Here is a 26,685-nt window from a genome sequence, read left to right as displayed (position 1 = left end):
CTTACCCAGTATAACTGATCCAATAATTAATAATACAATTAATATTTATTGTTGTGTTGCATTAAAGTGTCTGTAAACGGGCAAACTCTACATAGACAGCACCCGTAGTCGGGATTGAACCCGGGTCTCTGGCGCAGTGAGGCAGTAGCTCTAACCTCTGCACCACGGTGCTGTCCTTAAGGCAAAAGAACATCCCCCAGCAAGACCGGTCACCAGATTAAAATCAGAACTATTTATTTAATTAACATAATTCATACATTCACAATATGCAGGAGTTTTGGACGACTGATATATTTCTCTATAGTTTTATGTATATTTTCACAAAGGAGGCAAGATGATAGTGGGGGGGGGGGTCACACTGATTGGTCTGCATGCCACAAGGGGGGTGGGGAGGCGATGAGGTTGAGGGGCGGAGTTCAGAGGGAAGGGACACCACATAACCACACCTTCACTCGGTCAATGCTACCTCGGGGGGGGGGGGGGAGAAGAGGGAGGGGAGATGGACATCATGGATTGGAAAAGCCTGAACAAGAATAAAATACCCAATCTTCCAACCTACCTGGCCCCTGCACTTTTCTCTACCCTTTCGCTGACAGCACATACCACCAGACTGAGGAATAGCTTAGTCCCCGCTGTTATAAAGACTACTGAATGGGGCCTTGGGCCTGTACTTGCTGGAGTTTAGAAGGATGAGGGGAAAGCTCATTGAAACTTACAGAATAGTGAAAGGCCTGGATAGAGTGAATGTGGAGAGGATATTACCATTAGTGGGAGAGCCTAGGACCAGAGGACCAGATTATTTCTTCAGTCAGAGGGTGGTGAATCTGGAATTCTTCGCAACAGACGGCTGTGGAGACCATCATTGGGTATTTTTAAGGCGGAAACTGACAGATACTTGATTTGTACAAATGTCTGGGGTTTTGGGGAGAATGGGGTTGAGAGGGAAAGATAGATCAGTCATGATTGAATGTCAGCGTAGACCTGATGGGTTGAATGTCCTAATTCTGCTCCTACATCTTATGAATTATAACGCTGTAACACTATATTCTATACTCTGGCATTTTTCCCTTTGCTCTACCTGTTGTGCTTGTGTATGGCTTGATCGGACTCTTATATGGTATAATTTGACTGGATAGCACACAAAGCTTGTCACTGTTTCTCGATCCACTTGACAATAATAAACCAACAGCGATCTTCTCGCGCCGGGGGATTTGAACCGACGGCGTCACTCGTAGTGGCAAGGGCAGAAGCTCGCGGGTGAGGACACGGTGCCAAGTGTGTTGACGGTGTGGAGCGTTCCCCAGAGACCGTGTGGCAGGGGGGAGGGGCACTGACCACATTGTGTGAGCGGAGGCCACAGTCGACCCCACCCCTGTCCCCACATATAGCTGACTTGGAGCAGCGCCTCGTTCCTCTTCTCCCCTCCTGACTCTCCCCCCCTCCCGCCCCAGGGGATCAGCAGGCGAACTCCTCGAAGGTGCCAAGAGTGGGATGTCGGGGCAACATGTTGGGGGTGAAGCCCAGGCTGTCTGACTGGCTGCGGAGAGTGTCACACGTACTCTGTGGGGAGAAGGGGAGACGAGGTTGGGCAGGGTGGTTGAGAAGAGAGGGGGGGGGGGGGGGGTTGAGAGGGGAGAAGGAAAGGGGGGTTGGAGAGATGATGGGATGGAGGGGGAAGGGGAGATGAAGGAAAGTGGTGGTTGTAGGGGGTGTGGGGAGGGGGTTAGAGGTGGGATGGGGGAGGGAGTGGGATGGAGGGAGTTGAGGGGGAGAAGAAGGACGTTAGTGAGACAGTGGAGAGGCATTCAGACGCTTTGCCGACACTCCCCACAGACACCCTCCCCAGAAGCTGGCGGCTAGGCACCGCCCCAACGCCTTTCACGATCCCCAACATCAGCACGCTATCCTGGGAGCGCCACGTTCTGTACATGTGAACACGTGTACACGTATCCTCCAGAAACGCGTAGAACAGCACGGGAACCGGCTCTCCGGCCCACAATGTCCGTGCTGAACACAATGCCAAGTTAAACTGATCTCCTCTGCCAGGAAGTGATCCATATCCCTCCATCCCCCCTGCATATCCATGTGCCTATCTAAAAGCCTCCTAAACACCATTGCCTCTGGCAGCGCATTGCAGGCACCTACCACCCCCTGTGGAAAAGAAATTGGCCCAGCTCATCCTTAAACTTTGCCTTCTCACTATAAAGCTCTCCCCTCTAGACAGTCAGAACCTTATTCCCAGGGTGGAAAAGACTAAGATAGGGGCAAAGTTTAAAAGAGATGTGTGGGGCAAGAGGGTGGTGAATACTTGCAAAAGTCTGAAGAAGGGTTTTGGCCCGAAACTTTGCCTATTTCCTTCGCTCCATAGATGCTGCGCGCACCCGCTGAGTTTCTCCAGCACTTTTGTCTACCTGCAAATGTATTGCCAGGTGTGGTAGTGGAGGCAGATGCGATAGTGGTCTTTAAGAGCTTTTAGATAGGCACATGGATATGCAGGGAATGGAGGGTTATGGACACGTGCAGGCCGAGGAGATTAGTTTAATTTGGAGACGCAAGAAACTGCAGATGCTGGAATCGTGCATAAAAAGCAAAGTGCGTCATAAAGATTATCTGGGCATGATGTTGTGGGCTGAAGGGTGAAGGGCCTGTTCTACATTCTAACGTGTGGTGGCGTGTTCCCGTGTATACCGCCCCTGTTGTACATTCTAACGTGTGGTGGCGTGTTCCCGTGTATGCCGCCCCGTGTCTTTACCAGGTTGTCGGAGTGACTCCTCTTTGATCCGTTCCTGCATCGAGCGATCTTGTCTTTGAAGACCTGCAGGTGAGGGGGGAAGCTGGGTTAGACACGCTCCGCTCCACTCCACCGCACGGCATCCATCACCAAAACAGCCACCCACACTGCCCTTACCTCGTAGATATAGTCAAAGATTTCCAGGATGGTTAAGAGACTGGCTCCGATGAACAGGCCCATCTGTCCACCGATATCACCTGCAAGACCAAGAAGAACCAGTAACAAATACACAGGAGCCGTTGCCTCAAAACGGCAGCCAGCATCATCAGAGACCCACACCGCCCTGGCTACAAACTCATTTCACTCAAGTCCCGGGGGCTTTAACATCATGAGCCCCAGTCGCCAAGACGCTGCAGTTGGACTGCTGGACCGCGGGAGAAGAACAAAGGGAAGAGATAAGACTTTTGCCTTCCATCGCAGTGAGGAGGTGTTGGAGATTCACTGTGATGGATGTTTGTGTTAAGTGTATGTCTTGGTTTTTTTTGTAATGTCATGACTGTAGGAATGAAATTTCATTCAAACCATGTGTTTGACAATAAAAGGCATTCTATTCTATTCCATTCTAAACTCATTTCACTCCTGCCATCGGGAACAAAGGTACAGGAGCCTAAAAACTAACGTCCATATTCAGGAGCAACTTCTTCCCTACAACCATCAGGCAATTGAACACCACGACCTCCAAATAAGCTCTGAACGACATAGACTTGGGGGCATTATTTTGTTCTTTGCATTATTAGGACAGCACGATGGCGTAGTGGGAGAGTTGCTGCCTTACAGTGCCAGAGACACAGGTTCGATCCTAACTAAGGGTGCTGTCTGTACGGAGTTTGCACGTTCCCCCAGTGACCACGTCCGTTCCGCACTCTAAAGACGGAAACAAGCCCAGCAGTCCATCGCATCCGCATCCGATAAGCAATCACCCCGTACATTAGCACTACAATTTACAGAGGCCAATTAACCTGCATATCCGCACGTCTTTGGAGTGTGGGAGGAAACCGGAGCACCCGGAGAAAACCCACGAGGTCACAGAGAGAACATACAAACTCCGTACAGACAGCACCCGTAGTCAGGATCTAACGCGGGTCTCTGGCGCTGTGAGGCAGCAACTGTACTTGTTCTATGGAACTATCTGTTCCCTCCACAGATGCTGCCCGGCTACTGGGTTCCTCCAGCAGTTTGTAGATGAGTGACGCTGGACAGAGGACACGGGGGGAGACAGGAGGATGCAGGTGGATGGGGGAGGGGGTGGGAGACGGGGCGGGGGTGGAGGGGGGCAGGAGACAGGATGGGACAGCTGCTTTACCGGCGGGGCAGTGAGACATGGTGGGGGGGGTTGGGGGGGTTAATGTGAGGTACAGGCATCTCACCCAGCAGCCCGGCAATCTCATAGGCTTTCTTCTGCTCGATGGTCTCAAAGTTGAGCGCCTCGAAGAAAATGTCCAGGACTAGTATGTTCTCCCTGGAGTGTGGGTGTAGTGTGAGATTATAACTCCTCCATACAACAGCTCCCCCTCCTCACTCTCCCTCTCCGCATCGTTACCCTTCCCATTCACCAATCTCCCCCTCCATCGCTATCCCCCTCTTCCCTCTTCCCTCCTCCTCCTTTCCCCCCCCTTCCTCATCCTTCCCTCTTCTCCTGATCTCCCCCACCTCTCCCTCTCCCCTCTTCCTCCCTTTCCCCTCCCCTATCTCCCTCTCTCCCTCCATCCCTCTCCTCTCCCGATCTCTCTCCTTCACCCTCTCCCTTTCTCCCCCTTCATTTCCTCTCTACTATTTCCTCCCCCATTTCCCCTTTGCCTCATTCCCCTCCCCAAACCGTGCTCACTCATTCCTCCTCTCCACCCCCCCCCCCAGAAATAGTCCGCGGTTGCCATGCCGACACTCACGCTATGTACTGCTCGGTTTTGTTGAACTTCTTGGCCAGGAACTTTGCTGAAGCTTTGCTGGGAATCTTCACCATGGAGATCTCCTTGCCGAACCGCGTCACGTTGCACGGAGTCTCACACAGGCAGAACTTACTGTCCCGCTCCACCAAGAACTCTGCACAAAGAGAGGGGGGGGGGGGGGGAGCCGGAGGCAAGGCAGGGGATGGGGGGGAGAGGGAGGGCAGGCAAGGCAGGGGGTAGGGGGAGGGAGGGGGAGAGAGTGGGGAGGGGGAAAGATATACAGACAGGGAGATAGAGGAGGAGGGAAAGAGTCATACAGCACGGAAACAGGCCCTTCGGCACAACTTTCCCCCAACGACCAACATGCCCCATCTGCACTAGTCCCATCTGCTTGCATTTGGCCCATATCCCTCTAAACCCATCCTACCCATGTACCTATCTAAATGTCTCTTAAAGAGTGTTTACATGTTGTTATAGAAGATAAGAGTGAGAGTGGACGGAGGAGAGAGATACAGGCAGAAGGAAAGAAAGACAGTCAGCAGAGAGGGTGGGATGGAGAGAGAGAGAAGGGGGCGAGAGAAAGACAGAGAAGGGGAGATGGTGGGAGAAAGGAGACAGGATCAGAGAAAGAGAGAGGGAGAGATGGAGCGAAGGATAAAGAGTGAAGTAAGAAGACAGAAAATAAGGAAAGAAGGGAGAGGACGAGGGAGGGGTTATAAAGAAAGAGGAAGAATGGAGAGAGAAATAATAGATGGAGGGTAGGATAGAAAAATGTGGAAGAAAGCAGTGAATAGAGAGAAGGATAGGAGAGCAAAGGAAAGGTAGAATGTGAGATGTTTGGGAGAGGGGGGGTAGAGAGAGAGAAAGAGATCGAGGGGGAGAGAGAGAGAAAGAGATCGAGGAGGAGAGAGAGAGAGAGAGAGAGAGAGAGAGAGAAAGAAACAAGAAAAATAGTCCAAGCAGGAAGAGATGGAACAAAATGGAAAAAAGCAAAGGGATAAATATATGTCAGCGTGTAATAGGATAGCTGAGGGGAAAGGATTGTCGATTAACAATACCGATGTCAATTAACCTACAAACCCATACGTGTCTGTGGAATGGGAGGAAACCGGAGTTCCCGGAGAAAACCCACGCGGGTCACGGGGAGAACATACAAACTCCCATAAACGCCACCACCATATCCGGCTCCACCGCCACCCACAGCAGCACGTTCCAGCCCCCCTGGGGAAGGTGGGTCGGGTTGTTGAATGGGATAGCAGGGAGGATGGGCCGAGTGGCATCACTTACCCAGCGCTGGTTCGGCGCAGTTCTTGTACTGTCCCGGCGTGCAGACTTCAGCGTTCCCTGCGGAGAACCAGTTGCCCATCAGCTTTCCGGGAGTGGGCACTGGAGGGTGGAGGGAGAGTGGGGATGAGGGGGGAGTAGGGGGGGGAAGGAGAGGGTGGGGAGTTGAGGGGGGAAGGGGGGAATGAGGGGTCGGGTGGTGGGAGGAGAGTGGGCGTGGGGGGGGGAGAGTGGGGAGTCAGGGGGAAGGGGGAGACTGGGGAGTTGGGGAGGCAGGGGGGGGGGGAGGGGAAAGGGGAGAGTGGGGAGGGGTACCTGGCATGTGCACCATGCGGCAGTTACAGTTCTCCACCAGGTAGCGGGTCTCACAGTCGATGCGACAGGCGGTGATGCTGTAGGTGCTGAAGAAGCCGGAGGTGAGGCTGGTCGCCCGGCAGTCTCCCCAGGGGGGGGGCAAGTAGAGTATCTACAGCGGGAGGAGACCCAAGGGGAGGTTACCCCCACAGCCACCACTGGGTAATAGCCACTCCCCACCCCCCAACAGTGGAGGGGCAACAGGGCGGTACAGTGGAGCAGCCGTGGAGATGCTAATTTACAGCGCCAGAGACCTGGGTTCAATCCTGACTACGAGGTCACGGGGAGTACGTGCAAACTCCACACAGATTAGTACAGGTGTCAGAGTTGTGGGGTGATAGGGAAATATACTGTAGATCAGCCATGATTCAATGGCGGAGTAGACGTGATGGACCAAATGGCCTAATTCTGATCCTATAACCTTTGAACTCCCAAGGTCAGAATCGAACTGGGTCTCTGGTGCTGAGGCAGTGGCACCACCCGCCCAGCCACTGTGCTGCCTTCATTATATTATAATAATGTTATCAAAGATTTATAATAATTATAAATAATAATGCTGTGCCTCCAATTAAGAAAGGCTGCGACAAAAAGCCTTGGGACAGACCGATGATCATAACGTCAGTGGTGGGCAAGTTTTTGGAGGGGATTTGAGAGGCAGCATCCAAATGTATTTGGAAAGGCAAGGACTGATGCGAGATAGTGCTGGAGTAACTGAACGAACCAGGCAGCATCTCCGGAAAAAATGGATAGGTGATGATTCTGGTCAAGACCATTCTTCAGACTCAAGGGTTTCAACCCGAAACATCACCTCCCCATGTTCTCCAGAGATGCTGCCTGACCTTTCCCGCATTTTGTGTTTAATTTAGGTATAAACCAGCATCTGCGGTTCATTTTTATTACATAAGAAACATTTAGACAGGTTCATGGATAGGGCAGGTTTAGAAAGATATGGGCCAAACGCAAGCAGGCGGGACGAGTATAGATGGGACATGTTGGTTGGTGTGGGCAAGTTGGGCCGAAGAGCCTGTTTCTACACTGTATGACTCTATGACAATAGGTAGAGCAAAGGGAAAGATACAGAGTGCAGAATATAGTTCCCAGCATTGTAATGAATTAGTTCCAGAGACAAAGTCCAATGTCCACAATGGGGTAGAGGTGAATCGGACAATACCCTGGCTTATGGAAGGACCGTTCAGAAGCCTGATAACAGAGGAAGAGTCGTTGTGTCACACCAGTTCCTTGGTGGAGGTTGGGTTGGGTCAGAGGGCAGTTGCCTGGACGTGACGGGGGTGTGGGGGGAGGGCGAGATCCCTACCCGCTGCTCCTGGGTGGAGACAAAGGTCTGGAAGCCTGGGGCCACGCCAAAGCCCATCTCATGGATGTAGGGAGGCTCGTCCTGTGTGTGGATCTGGATCTTCAGTCCCGCCTCGTCGGACGTCTCCTCTGGTGGGTCCAAGGGGGGGGGGGGGGGGGGGGGGGGGGGGGGGGGGGGGGGGGGGGGGGGGGGGGGGGGGGGGGGGGGGGGGGGGGGGGGGGGGGGGGGGGGGGGGTGGGGGGGGGGGGAGAGAAAGGCAACCATCAGCAGGAATCTCACCCACACCCCAGCCCCCTTCCCCAGCCCCCAACTCGCACTGCCCACGCCTAGGAGAGACCATGTAGTTTTAGTGCATCCCACCACCATGGACCAGGTCTGGGCAGAGGTATCTCCAGGATGGCCATTGTGGGCAAGGCCAGTGTCTATTACCCATCCCTTATTGCTCACTGGGGTGGGACAGATACAGAGGGAACTCAACCCTCATCTGCAGCTGGAGTGGGGCAATAAAAGCAGGTCTGGCCAACAACTGGTCTCCATTCACCTCCCTTCACCTCCCCTCCCAACTTCCCTTCCTCTCCCACTCCCTTTCCCTTCCATCCTCTCCCCCTCCCCTCATTCACCCCCCTTCCCCTCCCACCCACCTTTGCCTCCCCCCCATTTTCATCTCCCTCCCTTCTCCCCTGTCCCGTCCCTTGTTCCCCCTTCCCCCTCTTCCCCCCTGCCCCCAGCATCATCCCCTGCCCGACTGCCTCCCTCACTGTCCCCCCGGGGGGCAGGTACCCACCGGTCTTGTCCCACACGGGCAGGTACTCGTCCTGCTGGATGTCGAGCATCAACTCCAGGCCGTTGCCCGTGCCGCCCTTCATGGTGGTGAGGAGGGGGTAGCCCTCTCGGCCCGAGTTGAAGGTGTAGCACTTGCCGTACCGTGTGAAGATCTGTTGGGAGAACAGGGGGTCAGGGGAAGAGTAGGGGAGGTGAGGGAGCACTGCACTGTGGGAGGGGAGGTACAGAGGGAGCGCCGCACTGTGGGAGGGGCGGCACCGAGGGAGCTGTTGTAACATTACAGGTACTTTTATTCAAAAAATAAAAATAAACAGATTATTAACACAATCAAGGACTGCCTATGTTGACAGTTTACAAACAAACGGTCATCAAATTAATATAATGCCAACTATATCAACAATACACTCTACCTCCCGCGGCGACCAGTGTTCACGGAAGGCCTGCAAAGTCCCCGTGGACACCGCATGTTCCCTCTCTAGGGACACGTGGGCACGGACGTAGGCCCAGGAAAGGGGCAGGCGGTCAACACCGATGCGGCCGTCCTCTACCCGCTACCTGGACCCGCGAATGGCCATCTTGGCCAGGCCCAGGAGCAGACCGACAGGGAGATCCCCCCCTCCCTCCCGACCCTCCCCCCTCTGTACCGGTTGCCCAAATATCAGCAGTGTGGGGCTGAAATGTAGCCAATACTTGAGGAACAGCCCCTTCAGATAGTCGAACAGGGGCTGCAACCTCTCACACTGCAGGTGGACGTGGTCTCTTCCCCGCCGTAGAAGTGACAGGCGGCTGGCGAGTCTGTGAACCGGTTCAAGTACCTGTTACACACTCCATTCAACACCCCAGGCCCCAATGTAAAGGGGGAGGACTCCCTTGTAGAGAGACCTCCACTGAGGACCACTCCTGCCATCAGGTGGTAACACGGACCGCCAGGGCGTGTCCGGACAGAAGACAAGGGTGAGGAAGTGCAGAGTGCAGGAGCAGCCTGTACAGTACGCTCCTCTCAGCGTAACGGAAAGGCACGCTGGGCATCTCGGAAAGGCGGCTCATGTTGCGTGGGGCGGCTCTCGAGAAGGGACCCGAGCCGTGGGTCCTATGAGCAACTCCGCTGCACTGTGGGAGGGGCAGTACTGAGGGACAAGGTAGTTAAGTCTCTTCATCTGTAAACTCTACTGCTGATTGATGATTATTAACTTGGCTGGGGCATCTGAATCTGACCTTTTATTGATCAACAGCTGATTGAATCTCTTTTTTTCGCTTCAAGTTCCATGGAATGGATTGTACAAATAGCGAGTTCATGCTTTCACTAACAAACTCGAGGGCATTTATCCCGATCTTCATCAATGAATGGGACCAAAGCCAATCCCCTCACTCTACCAGTCAACTATTACATTGCTGGTTACGTCTGTTCCGGGAATTAACAGCAGAACAGGAACCACAATGTCCACGCCCAACATGATGCCAAAACCAACTCTTATCTGCCTGCACGTGATCCATATCCTTCCATTCCCTGCATATCCATGTGAAAGCCTCTTAAACACCACTATCATATCACCCTCCACCGACACCCCTGGCAGCACATTCCAGGCTCCCTCCACCCTTTGTGTAAAAAAGGTTGCCCTGCACACCTCCATTAGAAGCTAACAACTGCAGATGCTGGTGTACCAAGGAAAGACACAAAGTGCTGGAGTAACTCAGCAGGTCAGGCAGCATCTCATGGAGAACATGGATAGGTAACGTTTCGGGACAGGACCCGTCTTCAAACAAAGACTGTTCGTTCTCCTCCTGGCCTCACATTTCACTACTCTTCTCTCTTTATCTGACAACAATTTGTCCTCTTCCCATCTCTTGCCTTTGTCCCCATGTTGGGGGGAGTCCAGAACCCAGGGCCACAGTTTAAGAATAAGAGGTAGGCTATTTAGAACTGACATGAGGAAAATATTTTTCACACAGAGAGTTGTGAATTTGTGGAATTCTCTGCCTCAGAAGGCAGTGGAGGGTGGAGGCCGATTCACTGGATGCATTCAAAAGAGAGTTAAATAGAGCTCTTATGGCTAGCGGAATCAAGGGATATGCGGAGAAGGCAAGAATGGGGTACTGATTGTGGACGATCAGCCATGATCACATTCAATGGCGGTGCTGGCTCGAAGGGCCGAATGGCCTACTCCTGCTCCTATTGTCTACGTATCTATGTAACTATCTGCGTATATCACTCCCCATCACTTGTACCCACCTATCACTCACCAGGCTTTGTCATGGTACCATCTCTCCTTGCCAGCGTTCCCCCCCCCACCTCCCCCCTTCACAATCAGTCTGAAGAAGGATCCCAACCCGAAACGTCACCTGTCCATGTTCTCCAGAGATGCTGCCTGACCCATTGAGTTACTCCAGAATTTTGTGTCTTTTACTGTCTTGGGGTTGTTGTTGCTGTTGTTGTTGTAGGGGCTTGCCTGCAGTACTGGTGTATGCCAGCAGAGAGTGATGCAGAGCGGCTTCCCCAGTTGCTCAGTCGCGCCCCCTGCTGTGCACCACTGGGTGTGTCAGGTTCCCAAACAGAGTGCCACGCTGAGACCAGATCTGGAGCCAAGGCCATGATCTGACCCCAGGAGCAGTAACGACAGGTTCAAAGAGGTAAGAGACACTCAGCATGGAAACATGTACTTTGGCCCAACTCCGTGTGAAAAAGTTGCACCTAAGGTTCCTATTAAATCGTTCCCCTATCACCTTAAACCTATGTCCTCTTGTTCTTGTTACCCCGACCCAGTGTAAAAGACTGTGCATTCACCCAATCTATTCCTCTCATGGTTTTATACACCTCTAGATCTAAGATCACCCCTCATTCTCCTGCTCTCCAAGGAATAAAGTCCTAGCCTGCCCAACCTCTCCCTATAGCTCAGCCCCTCGATTCCTGGCAACGTCCTCGTAAATCTTCCCTCCACTCTTTCCAGGTGACCGACATCGACATTTCTCCAGCATTTCTCCAGGGAAAACTTATACACCAACCCACCACACTGAAACAGCTGCTCAAGACATCAAGATTCCCCCTACCAACCCCCACGGTCCCTCAGATCCACATCAGCCGGTCTCCTCTCCATCCACAAGTCCAACCTCCGCAGTTTTGGGGACAGAGCCTTCTCCTTGGCATCAGCTCCACCTACATCAACCGACTCCAACTGGTCTAGAACGCAGCCGCCCGACTCATCACCCACACCAAATCCTGGCATCACATCACTCCAGTCCTCAAACAACTCCACTGGCTTCCCATCTCCCACCGGATCACCTACAAAATCCTGATCCTCACCTAAAAGCCCTCCACCATCTGGCCCCCCCCATATCTCACTGATCTCCTCTCCCCCTACCAACCCTCATGGTCCCTCAGATCCACATTAGCCGGTCTCCTCTCCATCCACAAGTCCAACCTCTGCAGTTTTGGGGACAGAGCCTTCACCAGGGCAGCTCCCAGGCTCTGGAACTCCCTCCCCCAACTGATCCGCAATTCCGTGTCCCTCACCATCTTCCAGTCCTGCCTCAAGACCCCTCTTCGCCTTTGCCTATCATTAGCCCCACGTCCCCCTCACTTTTCATCTGTGCATTAATTGCCTCATATTGTGTTTTGAATTGTATTCTGTCTTTACTTTGTGTACTAGTCATGTCTCCACTATTTATTTAATTCCCCTTACATGTTTTTCCTCTACCTGCTAAATTTTTGTAAGGTGTCCTTGAGACTCTTGAAAGGTGCCCATAAATAAAATGTATTATTATTATTATTATTATTTTTTTTTTTTTAAAGATACGGCATTGAAACAGGCCTTTTGGTCCATCAAGTCCATGCTGACTATCAATCACCCGTTCACACCAGTTCTATGTTATCCCCAGGTACACAAAATTGCTGGAGAAACTCAGCGGGTGCAGCAGCTTCTATGGAGCGAAGGAAATAGGCAACGTTTCGGGCCGAAACCCTTCTTCAGACTCCCACTTTCTTATCCACTCCCTACACACTAGGGACAAGTTACAGAGGCCCATTAACGTAGCACCCGAATGAAACACAAGTGGTCACAGGGAAAATATGCAAGATCCACACATACAGCATCGGAGGTTTGGATCGAACCTGGCACTCTTGTACTATGTGGCAGAGGCTCTACCAGCTGCGTCATTGTGCCACTCTTGTGGACACGTCACATAAACCTGGGGCGTAGAGTCATACAGCGTGGAAACATGCCGTTCAGACCAACCGACATGCCCCATCTACACTTGCCCAACCTACCTGCTTTTGGCTCATATTCCTCTAAACCTTTTCTATCCATGCACCTGTCCAAATGTCTCTGGCAGCTTGTTCCATACACCCACCACCCTCTGTGAAAATGTTGCCCCTCATGTTTCTGTTAAATCTTTCCCCCGCATCGCAACCTGTGTCCTCTGGTTCTTGATTCCCCTACTTTGAGCAAGAGACTCTGTGTGACCGACCACCCGGGTCTCCAATACTCCTGCCCCTCATAGTCCCGTCATTCCCATGCAGTGTGTCCGTGTGGGTGAGCTGGATGCTGCAGGGAAACTTTGACCCTGTCAGTCTGTCTGTCTGTTTTCCTCCCTCCCTCCCTTGTCTCCTCTCTCCCTCTCCGCCCTCCTCCCCCCCACCGCCCCCCCCCCCCCCCCCCCCCCCCCCCCCCCCCCCCCCCCCCCCTCATTATCGATCGCCCTGAAGCACTCTCTACATTTCCAGCTACCGGGAGCCAGGGGACTCTCCAGTTTCAGAACCTTATCCGGCCCAGCATTCCCGGGAGACTGGGGGCAGAAACCAAAAGCCGAACATCGACCCGGGTCCGGAATCTGAGACGGAAAGACAAAGCAAGGTCGCTGGGACCATCCAGTCATCTACTGGTGAAGGGAGGGGATAAGGAAGGGGGTGATTTTATAAACTCCCCTCTCCTCAACCTGACACACCAGAGAAAACAATCCACACTTGTCCAGGCTCTTCTTACCGTTGCCGTACATTACACCTTCATTACCGCTCTATCTACTTGTGTTGCCACTATCAGGGAGTTATGGGCTTGGACCCCAAGATCCCTCTGTACATCAATGCTGTTAAATGTCTTGTCATTAACTGTAATCTGTCTCTCCCCTCAACCTCTGATGTTCCAGAGAAATCAATCCAAGTCTGCCCAACCTCTCCCGGTAGCTGATCCTCCCTGAATCAGGCAGCATCCTAGTAAGATGCTTCTTCAGTGTCTGAAGAAGGGTCCCGACCCAAAACATCACCGATCCATGTTCTCCAGAGATGCTGCCTCACCTGCTGAATTACTCCAGCACTTTGTGTCCTTTTTAAGCATCCTGGTAAACCTCCTCTGCACCCCCTCCACCTTCCTCCTGTAATGGGGTGACCTGGACTGCTCACCACGGTCCAACATAAGGCCTGAGTCTTATTCTCAAAGATAGACACAACGTGCTGGAGTAACTCAGCGGGTCAGGCAGCATCTTTGGGGAAAAGCAATAGGTTACGTGGCTGTATGTTCTTGATGCCCTGACCGATAAAGGCAAGCGTGCAATTGTCAGGGTGAGGGACTGGGTCACCCCCTGCTCGCTCCCCTCTCCCCTCGCTCTCTCTCTCTCCTCGCTCTCTCTCTCTCTCCCTCTCCCCTCTCTCCCTCTCTCTCTCTCCTCTCTCTCCCCTCGCTCCTTGCACCTCGCCCCTCTTCCCGCTCTCGCCTCGCTTTCTTACCCTTCTCCCCTTTCTCCTGGCCCCTCACCCACTCACCTCACCTCCTTTCCCATTTCCACTCTCCACTCACCCCTCTCCCCCTGCCCTCGGCCCTTTCCCCTCTTCCGCGCTCTCTCTCTCCCCTGCCACTCTCCCCGCGGTCTTTCCCCTATCCCCCCCCCCCCCCCCCCGTTCTCTCTCCTCTCCCCCCGCCCCTCTCCCCGCGCACTCACAGTGGTGAAGTCCTCGGCCGTGCATTCCTCACTGCGGTACTTGCAGTCGAGCAGCATTTGTGTCAGCTCGTGCCCAGTGCGGTCGTAGAGCTCGGTCATGTCGTAGGTGCGCGAGGGGAAGAATCCGGCCATGTTGCCGTCTTGGCCCAGCGTTTGCAGGAAGGCAGGGTAGTCACTCTGCTTCACTCCCAGCAGTGAGCCCACCCAGTACAGGTCGTTACGGCTGATGCGGGACTTGCGGAAACTGTTCTGGTTGCAGAAGGTTACGGCAGGAAAGGCCATGCTGGCGCTGTCGATCTCATCCAGGGTGGTGACGTGGTGGTACTGGCTGTAGTAGTCCACCCGGTCGGCTACCTGGTACAGGAAGATGGCTAGCGAGAACAGGAAGGCCACTAGCCACAGTAGCCGGCGCAGGCTCAGGCCTCCCCCCGTGAAGATGTGGCTGAGACCGTGCAGGGTGCTGCTCTCAGCAAAAGCCGCCAGATTCGGAGTTTTACGCCCCTCCATCTCCATTTCCCAATCCCAAGTCCTATCCTGGCCCGGCTGGGAACGCCGTATCCTGGGATCACACCAACAGGAAGACAGGTGCAGGGTGCAGGGGGAGAGACAGGGAGGAGTGCACTGGGCGAGAGGGAGGATGTGCGGTGGGAGAGAGAGAAAGAGAGAGAGAGAGAAAGAAAGGGAGTGCGCTGGGAGAGAGAGAGGCTGCAAGACTGGCCTCAAGTTACAGTGGGAGGTTTCACAGAGGGGGGAGTGAAAGGGGAGGGAGGTAGAGAGAGAGCAAGGGGGAGGGAGGGAGAGAGGAGAGAGGGAGCGCAAGGGGGAGGGGAAGTCGAGTGAGGGAGGGAGAGGTGGAGGGAGAAGAGAGGAAGAAGGGAAGGGGAAGGCAGGGACAAGGGGAGAGATAAGGAGAGAGAAGGGGAGGGAGGATGGAGGAAGAGGAGAATGAAGGGAGAGTGGGAGGAGATGTGAGAGGCAGCAATAGTGAGAGAATGAGCAATGTGGATAGGATTTGAGAGAGGAGTGAGGGGGAGGGGCAGAGGCGGAGGGAGGGATGGGCAGGGGGGTAAGAGAGGGAGGGAGTGAGGGGGAAGGAAGAGGGAGGGAGAGGGGGCAGTGGGACTTGGGGACAGATCGAGTCCACGGTGGGTGAGGGAGGGGCCTTCTGGTTCCGAGGGGGTGTAACTCACAAGGTGAGGGTCGACAGTCTCCTGGGGGAGGGGGGTGGGGTCAGATACAGGAGGCAAACTACATCAGTCCAGTGGGAGGTGAACATGGGACAGCACAGGAACAGGCCCTTCGGCCCACAATGTCCGTGCTGACCATGATGCCAAGTTAAACTGATCTCCTCTGCCTGCACGTGATCCATGTCCCTTAAACACACTATTGTATCTGCCTCCACCTCCAACACTGGCATCACATTCCAGGCCCCGACCACCACTCTGTGTAAGAAACAAACCTGCCCCACACATCACCTTTAAACTTTGAAAAACACAAAGCGCTGGAGTAACTCAGCAGGTGAGGCAGCATCTATGGAGAACAATGATAGGTGACGTTTTGGGTCGAGACCCGTCTTCAGACAGATTGTGGTGGGGAGGCAGAAACCAAGCTGGAAATGAAGGGGTGGGTCAAAGCCTGGTGACTGATAGATAGGTGGATACAGGTGAGGAGTTCAGCACTTTCTCATTACTTTTTCCGCTCTAACCCCTCCCCCACCCCACACCCACCTCTCCCACCATCGCCCCCACCCCAGTCACCCTGCCTCTTTCCCCTCCTTCATACATTCATCTCCCATCCCCAAGTCCCCCTCTTCCCTTTCAATCCCCACTTTCCCCTCCCCATCCCCTTCTACCCATATCCCTCTCTCCACCCCTACATTTCACTCCTCCTCCTCTCTCCGTATCTGACATCATTTTGTCTCCTTTTCACTTCCAGATTTTGTCACTTACTCCACCCAGATGCCCATCACCCTCCCCTCGCCTATATCCACCTATCACTCACCTGGCTCTGTCCCACCCCCACCTCTTTTCCGCCTTTCTCCCCCTTTACTCCATCAGTCTGAAGGAGGGTCCCGGACCTGAAGCGTCGTCTGTCCATTCCCTCCCCAGATGCTGCCTGACCCGCTGTGTTCCTCCAGCACTTTGTGTTTTGCTCAGGATTCCAGCATCTGCAGTTCCTCGTGTCTCTAATTGCCTTTTATATTCCAAGGTTATTTAATTCATTCAATTACGTCAGGGTGTCAGAGTAAGTTTCAAACTGCAGTCTCGGAGCAGTACGTTGCTAACTTACTGACGCATGCGCCGAGCTGCAGTTAAACACACGGCACCCGTGCAGCTGCCCTGCCACACTCGGGCGAGTAGACGAGTGCTCGGCTCACGAAGTTCTGTGGGTCCGTATGGGGCATCCATGCAGCGTGGAGATGCAGCGGTGCCATGCAAGGCTGCAGCGTGGAGTTGTGGGTTTGCACCAGGGTCGGGCACGAGGGGGAGATGCAACAGTGCCATGCCACAAGTTTGAGCTGCGGATCTGTGCAAAGTGCAGCGGTGCGTTGCAGGATACCCTGCAGCAAGGTGCAGGAGATGCAGCGGTGAGTTACGAGGTTGCAGGAGGGAGATGCAATGGTGGCCGGCAGGAGATGAGGGTGCAGCGGGTGCAATGGTGGGATGCAGGAGATGCTGCAGATGCAATGGTGGGATGCAGGAGATGCAGTGGTGGGATGCGGGGTGACCCCAGCAGTGCAGGAGATGCAGCTTTTCAGAAATACAGGAGATGCAGGGCAGGGTGTGGGAAATGCACCGGTGAGATGCAGGGGTGCATGAAATGCACTGGTGGGGTGCACACGGCCTGTAGCCGCGCCCTTCATCGGGCTGCACGGGTGCTGGAGATGCATCACTGGGCTGCACGGATGCAGGAGATGCATCGCCAGATTGCACGGGTGCAGGAGATGCATCGCCAGATTGCACGGGTGCAGGAGATGCATCGCCAGATTGCACGGGTACAGGAGATGCGTCGCCGGGCTGCACGGGTACAGGAGATGCATCACTGGGCTGCACGGATGCAGGAGATGCATCGCCAGATTGCACGGGTGCAGGAGATGCATCGCCAGATTGCACGGGTGCAGGAGATGCATCGCCAGATTGCACGGGTACATGAGATGCATCGCCAGATTGCACGGGTGCAGGAGATGCATCGCCAGATTGCATGGGTGCAGGAGATGCATCGCCGGTCCAAATCACCTAGCACGGGTGCTGCACGGGTGCAGGAGTTACTCACGGTGCTGAAGTTGCGGTGTGAACAGCGGTGGCCGCGGAAGCTGCACATGAGCAGCATGTCCTGCAGACAGTGACCGGCGCGGTCGGCCAGCTCGGCCAGGCTGAAGGGCTGCGGCTGGAAGCGGCTGAAGTCGGCGAGGCGGCGCAGGGCGGCGGGGGCCCGGGGCCGGTGATCGCGGGGCCGCTCCAGCAGCTCCAGCATCTCGCCGGCGTGGAACAGGTCGTTGCGGCGGAGCCGGGACAGGCGCAGCGGGTTGAAGTTGCAGATGGTGACGGCGGGGAAGGTGAGGTTGGCAGCGGACACCCACTGCCGGCGGCTCAGGTGCGGGAAGTGCAGGTAACGGGACAGTCGCTCGGTGCCCAACGCCGCCAGCAGCCCCGCGGCTGTAGCTAGAGACAGCGCCCACAGCCAACGCCGGGGCCCCGGGCGGCCGCTCACTGCCCGATCCAGCCCATGGAGGCTGCTGCCCCGGGCAAAGGTGGCCAGGGATGGCGGCCCGGCCCCGACCGACCCCGCTCCCGGCCCCATCCCTGTCCCCGTCCCCGTCCCTCTCCCCCTCACCTCCCCACCCTCCCTCCTTCCTCCCTCACTCCCTTCCTTACTCACTCTCTCACTCCGAGCGCCCCTTCCTTCCCGACTACTGAACCCCCTTCCTCTGATCTCCCCCCTCCCTCCGGAGCTTCCTCCCTAAGAGCGCCCCTTCCCCCTTCTCCTGCCCCCCCCCCCTCCCTCAGCCCCTTCCCAACCTCAGATCCCCCTCCTCCCTCCTCCCACACCCCGCTCTGATCCCCCCTCCCTCCCGGTCTCCCTCCGGAGCTGTCCCCACCTCAGCCCCTTGCTCCGATGTCCCCTTCCCACATTACCCCCCCCCCCCTTCTTGTGATCCCCCCTCTTCCCAGATCTCCCCCTCCCTCACTCACTAACTGATCCTCCTTGATCCCCTCACCATCCCTGACCCCACCCCCTCCCAATGTGCCCTCTCTCCCTCCTCCCTTCCTCCCTCTTCTTTCCCTCCCTTCCCCTTCTCCCGCTTCCCTTCTCCTTCTCCTCTCCTCCCTTTCCCTCGCCCTCCCTCCCTCCCTCCCTCCGCACGGTGCCGGGGCAGACGGACGGACCGACTCTTCGCCTCCCTCCGTCCCGTCCCCCCGCTCCTCTCGTCAGTAACCTGGCGAATGTGCCGCTCCGTGCCGATGTGATCCCAGACTCCCGTCCCCGAAAAGGAGCTGCGGCCCGACGCCGGGGGATAGGAGCTGGGGGTGGTCGGGGGACGGGGGTCGGGGGACGGCGGGTGAGAGAGGTGGGGGTGGGGTGGGGGTGGGGGTGGGGGGGGGGGGGGGGGGGTGGTGATGGAGGGTGAGGAGGGAGGGTGAAGGGGCAGATGGAGAAAGAGAGAGAGAGGAAATGAAGCCAGACACACGTTCAGACACAGGTGCAGTCAGACACAAGATGACCCACTATCACTCTCTCTCTTTCAAGCACACAATCACACAGACAGCGTTTCCACATGCAGACTCCACCACATGCACACACAAATATACATTCACAAACACATGCGTGCGCACATACAACATGCATGCACATCCGTGTACACTGATAATCACAAATACCCCTTCACGTACCTATAGACACATTAACCTGCAGACTGACTCCTGCATTCAAACCAACACAGCCCTATAGATAGGCAAAGGGCAGCACACACCAACCCACTAACACATTCACAAGGTAACACACACACCCCAAAACACACATGTTGATGCCCGCACATACAACGCACCAGCACACTAACAAGCACTGACACACTACCCTGACACCAACACACCACACACTAACACACACACCGGTACACTAACACATACACAGACATGCTAACACACATTGAGCAAATGTCTCTGTTGTGTTTGTGTGTGCGCGGTTAAGTGTGAGTTTGCATGTAGTTGTGTGTCATTGTTGGTGTGTGTGCGTCACTCTGTGTCTCTGTATCTCTCTCGCTGTGTGTGTCTCTCTCTCTGTGTCTCATGTCTCTCCGTGTAGCCTGTGTCTGTGATGGAGTTTCCAAACCAGGAATGTCTTGTGCCTGTGTCTGGATCTAGTGTCTGGATCTCTCATTTCATTGGTTATCGAGTCATACAGCACAGAAACGGGCCCTTTGTCCAGCTCACCCAAGCCGACCAAGATACCCATCTAAGGTGGTCCCATCTGCCTGTCTCTGCCTGTCATATCCCTCAGCCTCCCCATCCATGTGTCAGTCCAATGTATTTTTTAGATGTCATAGAGCTGAAACAGGCTCATCTTGCCATGCCAACTATTGGCATTCTGGGCTAGTCCCTTTTCTCTGCATTTGGCCTGTAACCCGCTAAACCCTTCCTTTCCATATATCTTTCCAAATGTGCTTTAAATGTTATCATTGTACCTGCTTCTACAGCTTCCTCTGGCAGCCCATTCCAGATATAAACTACACTTTGAATTAAAAATCTCCCTGCACTCATGTTTAGAGAATCCTCTACTCTGGGGAAAAGACTGAGCATTCACTTTATCCATGACCCTCGTGGTCTTGTACACCTCATTATGGTCACCCCTCAACCTCCTACACTCCAAAGAGTCCCAGCCTATCTAACCTCTCCATATAACTCAAGCCCAAGTAACATCTTGGTGAATCTCATCTGCACCCTTTCCAACTTAATGACATCCTTCCTGCAGCTTGGTGGCCAGAACTGCACACAGTACAGTACAGTACTCCCAGTGTGGTCTCACCAATGACTTGCACAGCTGCATCATGATGTCCCAACTTTTGTACTCGGTCCTCTTTCCAATGAAGGCCAGCATGCCGACCCACACTGTCCATTTGAGTCATCACTTTTACAAGATACAAGATACAAAGAATTTATTACCAAGTATGCAAGAACATACAAGGAATTTGATTTGCCATACAGTCATACCAAAAAAGCAGCAAGGCACACAACTACATAAAAATTAACATAAACATCCACCACTTCGCACTGCGATAGAAGGAAATAAAATCTAATCTTCTTCGCTCCTTTTTTCCCGTGGACGGGTAGTAAAACCATCCGCAGTGCGGGCGATCGAAGCTCCTGCGGCTTGGAGCTCCTGCAGTCAGTCCCTAACCAAGCTCCACGATGTTAAGTCCGCAGGCTCCCGTGGTTGGGGTTCTCGAAGTCGATCCCCAACAAGAGGCCACCAGCCGGTGTTTAAAGAACATAGAACAGTAGAAACATAGAAAAATAGGTGCATGAGTAGGCCATTTAGCCCTTCGACCCAGCACCGCCATTCAATATGATCATGGCTGATCATCTAAAATCAGTACCCCATTCCTGCTTTCTCCCCCCATATCCCTTGATTCCTTTAGCCCGAAGAGCTAAATCTAACTCTCTCTTGAAAACATCCAGTGAATTGGCCTCCACTGCCGCCTGTGGCTGAGAATTCCACAGATTCACAACTTTCTGGGTGAAGATGTTTATCCTCATCTCAGTCCTAAATGGCCTGTACCTTATTCTTAAACTGACGATGGCTATCTGGACAACTGACTCACATGGCTATCTGGATTACACGTCTTCCCACCCTGCCCCCTGTAAAGACTCCATCCCCTACTCCCAATTCCTCCACCTACGCCGCATCTGTTCCCAGGACGAGACATTCCATACCAGGGCATTGGAAATGTCCTCGTTCTTCAGGAAACGGGGATTCCCCTCCACCACCATAGATGAGGCTCGCACCAGGGTCTCATCCATACCCCGCAACACTGCTCTCTCTCCCCATCCCCGCACTCGCAACAAGGGCAGAGTTCCCCTGGTCCTCACCTTTCACCCCACCAGCCGGCAAATACAACACATAATCCTCCGCCATTTCCGCCACCTCCAACGTGACCCCACCACTCGCCACATCTTCCCATCTCCCCCCATGTCTGCCTTCCGCAAAGACCGCTCCCTCCGCAACTCCCTTGTCAATTCTTCCCTTCCCTCCCGTACCACCCCCTCCCCGGGCACTTTACGTTGCAACCGCAAGAAATGCAACACCTGTCCTTTCACCTCCCCCCTCGACTCCATTCAAGGTCCCAAGCAGTCATTCCAGGTGCAACAAAGGTTCACCTGTATCTCCTCCAACCTCATCTACTGCATCCGCTGCTCTAGGTGTCAGCTGATTTACATCGGGGAGACTAAGCGGCGGTTGGGTGATCGTTTCGCCGAACACCTCCGCTCAGTTCGCAATAACCTACCTGAACTCCCGGTGGCTCAGCACTTCAACTCCCCCTCCCATTCCCAATCCGACCTCTCTGTCCTGGGTCTCCTCCATGGCCAGAGTGAGCAACACCAGAAATTGGAGGAACAGCACCTCATATTCCGCCTGGGCAGCTTGCATCCTGATGGCATGAATGTTGAATTCTCCCAATTTTGCTAGCCCTTGCTGTCTCCTCCCCTTCCTTAACCCTCGAGCTGTCTCCTCCCATCCCCCCGCCCTCGGGCTCCTCCTCCTCCCCTTTTTCCTTCCTTCTCCCCTCCCACCCCCCATCAGTCTGAAGAAGGGTTTCGGCCCGAAACGTCGCCTATTTTCTTCGCTCCATAGATGCTGCTGCACCCGCTGAGTTTCTCCAGCAATTTTGTGTACCTTCTTACACTGTGACCCCTGATTCTGGACTCCCCCAACATCAGGAACATTTGTCCTGCATCTAGCCTGTCCATCCTTTAAGAATTTTATATGTATCATCTATAGATCCCCTCTCATCCTTCTAAATTCCAGTGAATACAAGCCCAGTCGACCCATCCTGGGAATTAACCTGGTGAACCTACGCTGCACTCCCTCAATAGTAATAATGTCCTTATTCAAATTATTACTCCAAAATTGCACACAATACTCCAGGTGCAGTCTCACCAGGGCCCTGTACAACTGCAGTAGGACCTCCTTGCTCCAAAACTCAAATCCTCTCGCAATGAAGGCTTACTTTCAGTGACTGATGTACAAGCACACTAAGGTCTCATTGCACCTCCCCTTTTCCTAATCTGACACCATTCAGATAATAATCTGCCTTCCTGTTCTTTCTAACAAGGTGGATAACCTCACATTTATCCACATCATACTGCATCTGCCATGCATCTGCTCACTCACCCAACCAGGGCCGGCCTTAAGAGGTGCGGGGCCCAATTGGGAACAATTTTGGTGAGCCCTAGGTTCCCAGCCAAGGTCTGTCAGCCCAGTTATTTAGTATCTATCTGTGTGTGTGTGTATATCATTTTTTTGGCCTTTGATTCGTTACTCCGCCAAAACCAGACGTTAACATGCCGAGATTTTTACCATTTCGCTAGCCATTTCACTTTTACAATCGCTCATCCACTCCTCATTAAATGTAGTCATTTTTCTGTACATCTTTTTAATAAAATCCTTCTCCCACCCCCACAGTCATGTGATTAGCAAGCGATTGATAAGATTTGATGGGGCACCCTGAGCATTTTTGCACTAGTATTAGGGTTAAGTTATTGAATTTAGTCGTTTCTCATACATTCTCATACAATCTGTGTTTTACACGCCTGTTATGCTGCAGCAAATAAGAATTTCATTGTTCTGTTGTGGGTGCACAAGACAATTATACATTCTTGACTCGACTCTTCACTCATGCATTTGTGCAATAGAAAACGAGTAACCATTGCACTCTGCGCCAAGTTAAAAAGAGTCAGCAGTTAGTCAGGAAGTGACTATTCGCCTCCAAAGAGCAACCCTTTGTTAGGTAGCTTCACTAAATGGTGTGACTCAATATTCCTCCAGCAGTTTGGTTTTTTGCTCAAGCTCCTTTCACTGCGTGTATTGAGTCTAGCCAGGGGTAAATTTGCGGGGAGGGCAGGAGCGTTGAGAAGGAGGGGGTCAGGTTCATGCCAGTAACCCACTCACTCACCGCTGCCGCGGCGTTCCGGGCGCGGAGCCACCGCATTGTGGCCGAGGAGGGAAGCAGCTCGCGTGGCTACGAGCGGCCGCCATCACCGGACAGCAGAACCGACTGCCATCTCAGCGCCTTCTGCCGGCCCGCTCACCTCTGGCAGTGCTCTGAACAGTGAGGGGACCAGCTCAAGAGCAAAGGTCATAGAGCGTAGTGGGTTAGAGAGTAATGGATAACATCACAGCGGGCGGTGGAGCTTACTCCTGTGTCAGCGCGAACAAGGGATCAATTGAGGTTACTCGCAGTTACAGAGTACTGGAGGAACTCAGCGGGCAAGGCAGCACCCGCAGAGGGAACATATCACTTATCAGGAGCCGCACCGGGCCAGGACTCTTCCCCCCCCAACGGAAAGGAACCGCAGATGCAGCCGTCACCGCAAAACGTCTAAGAAGGAACTGCTGATGCTGGAAAATCGAAGGTAGGCAAAAATGCTGGAGAAACTCAGCGGGTGAGGCAGCATCTATGGAGCGAAGGAAATAGCCATCGTTTCAGACCAGGTCTGAAGAAGGGTTTCGACCCGAAACGTTGCCTACTTCCTTCGCTCCATACCATAACATGCTGCCTCACCCGCTGAGTTTCTCCAACATTCTTGTCTACCGCAAAACGCCAATGATTCTGGGAATGCCGGGAGAGCTAGAGAGAGATGAGATGGGGAGCGGGAGAGAGAGAGCGCGAGAGAGAGAGAGGGAGGGAGTGAGCAAAAGACAGAGAGACACAACATGGGTCGGTAGGTAAATTGAATGACTAACCTGCTACGCACCAAGAAGAAGCCCTCAATCATGGTGAGTTTTAAGAAATTCTCAATGTGTCATCAATGAATCGATCTACATTCCTCAGTAAATATAATTGTGTTTTGAACAAGTATTAATGACGCCGCGTGAATTGTATTCAGAGGAACACGGCGTCATTAATAATTGTTCAAAACACAATTACATTTACTGAGGAATATGGATCGATGCATTGATGACACATTGTATAACTACTTGTTAACTACTGGCTGTCAACGTGCTACAGTACTAGTTAACAAATCGTTTGTGTCTCATGGCCGTGCAGCGGTTGTTATCCATGTTCGTTTTGTAAAAAAATCCGGATGGCGAATTAAAAAAAATCTTTATTTAACAAAGCGAATTTGTATTTCCGTACGCAATACGCAAAATTAACGCGGGGCCCCCCTTAGGCCTGGGGCCCAATTAGGAGAAATCGTTCCAATTGGCTCAAGGCTTGCCCTGCTGAAGCACACACAGCATTGAATTGCTAATACGACAATTAGCAAGAATACTGAACAATACAGTAACACGTAGCTCAGAGGACACTGGGGTTTAATTTTACAAATATCCATTTTTACGAAGCAAGTCACTTTTGGCAACGATACCAGTTTTTAAGATGGCAGACTTTGCACTGGCCACTTGAAAATAAATAGTAAGATTAAACGAGAACTTACCAGTTTGAAGTTTGATCTGTATTTTATGAGGAGTTACGATGAGGGATTGCGTGAAGAAGCCCGCTAGGACGCATGCTTGTCATTCTTCAAAGCAGCGGTGTGAGATCACCGATAACTGTAATGACTAAACATAGTAAGATTAGAGAAGAGGTACCAGTTAAGTATATGATCTGGGTGGGAGCGGAGGGCACGTAATCCCTCATCGTAACTCCTCATAAAATACAGATCAAACTTCAAACTGGTAAGTTCTCGTTTAATCTTACTATTTTACTTCAGAGTCACGTGAGTGACTACGTGAAGATTTCAAAGCTCTGATTTCATGCCGTGGAAACGTCCTTGCACACGTCTGCCTTGACTGTGGGAGGAATAGTGTTAACATAATTGTACATGATTCGTTATTAAAATCATAACATTTATTAACACAAATATAACCCTATTTATGGGTTTTAATTAATTTACAGAATTTAAAATTCTTTCTGCAAATGTTCCACTCCCTCACTGGTTTGTTATAAAATAACTGGAAAGTTATTTCCCCTGACCATCCTGCTGCTTTGAGGACTTGGTCCATGGGCACAGCCAATCGCACTGCTGCTGATGTAGCTGCGGCCCTGGTGGAATAAGATTTGAACGCATTAGTATCCACCCCAGCCTGCGTCAGTACCTGTTTCAGCCATCTCGAGATTGTCTGGACCGTCACTTTTTTGTGAGGTTTCTTGTGGCTGATCAGCAGTCCCTTCTCATTGCCTCTCAGGTTTTTAGTTTTCTCTATGTAAAGTAATAGATGTTTTACTATACAGAGGCGGTCATCTGCAGGGTATGACCTGAATTGGATGTTGAGGCCTGCCGATCCCTGTCTGTTTTGTTTCACCAGCTCGAAAATATGAAACGTGATATCGTCTGGCGAGGAGGTCATGTTGTCCAGTCTAAGTTTTTGCAGTGACTGGACCCTCCGTTGTTGATGCCATTGCCGTGACCAATGCCATCAACATGACTGTTTTTAACGTAAGTCTATGTAAGGACAGGGTTGCTGCTGGTGACCAGTTCCTGAGTGCTTTCAGGACAATCGTTACATCCCATATATGGGAGTATCTGGTTTTAGGGGGGTTAGTGTTAAAAATTCCCCTCATGAGCTTGGTAACGAGGGGGTGAGTCCCTACCGTGTAACGCTCTGTCCCTTGCCATAAGTATGCCGACAGGGCACTTCTGGCGCTGTTGATGACACTGTAGCTGAGCCCTTCATCATAGTGTAGGCCTGCCAGATATTCCAGAACAGATGGGATGTTCATATTCCTGTTGGTGATTTTGTTCTTTTAGCAGTATGTTTCCCACTTTCTGATGTAGACCAGATATTGTTTCTTTGTCGATTCTCTTTGGGCCGCCTAGATGATGTTTACTGTTCGGTCCGTGAGTCCCAGTTGTAGAAGTGGTATCTTTAAACTCTACAAATTAACAGGTTCAAGCTTTTATGTCTTGGATGGCTATCCCCTGTCACGGGATGTAGAAGTAGATCTGGTCTGTGTGGGATTGTAATCACCAAGACCCGGTGTGCGACCTCGCACCACCCGGCGTGGCTTTAATGGCCGCGGGACAATCGCCATCGCCAGCCGGGGGCTTTGACTTTGACTCTGACATCGGGGGGGGGGGGGGGGGGGGGGGGGGGGGGGGGGGGGGGGGGGGGAGAGTGCAGTGGAG

At 53.0% G+C, this 26,685-nt stretch overlaps 1 protein-coding gene across 1 annotated transcript; it reads right to left on the bottom strand.

Annotated features, from left to right (window-relative positions):
• Positions 1–257: 257 nt before the first annotated feature.
• LOC129696386 (acid-sensing ion channel 1-like) lies at positions 258–15,080 on the bottom strand. Its single transcript, XM_055634248.1, has 10 exons — positions 14,339–15,080; positions 8,415–8,565; positions 7,631–7,758; positions 6,277–6,427; positions 5,965–6,021; positions 4,678–4,831; positions 4,159–4,250; positions 2,909–2,988; positions 2,753–2,815; positions 258–1,560 (listed from the first exon to the last, which is right to left on the bottom strand). The coding sequence occupies exons 1-10, from the start codon at positions 14,849–14,851 to the stop codon at positions 1,456–1,458; spliced, it is 1,494 nt and encodes a 497-aa protein (XP_055490223.1). The 5' UTR covers positions 14,852–15,080; the 3' UTR covers positions 258–1,455.
• Positions 15,081–26,685: the final 11,605 nt, after the last annotated feature.

This window comes from Leucoraja erinacea, chromosome 4 (assembly GCF_028641065.1).
Source record: "Leucoraja erinacea ecotype New England chromosome 4, Leri_hhj_1, whole genome shotgun sequence".
In the NCBI taxonomy this organism is placed as follows: domain Eukaryota; kingdom Metazoa; phylum Chordata; class Chondrichthyes; order Rajiformes; family Rajidae; genus Leucoraja; species Leucoraja erinaceus.
Note: the sequence above shows the minus strand (reverse complement) of the source record. Positions and strands in the feature narration are given on the sequence as shown.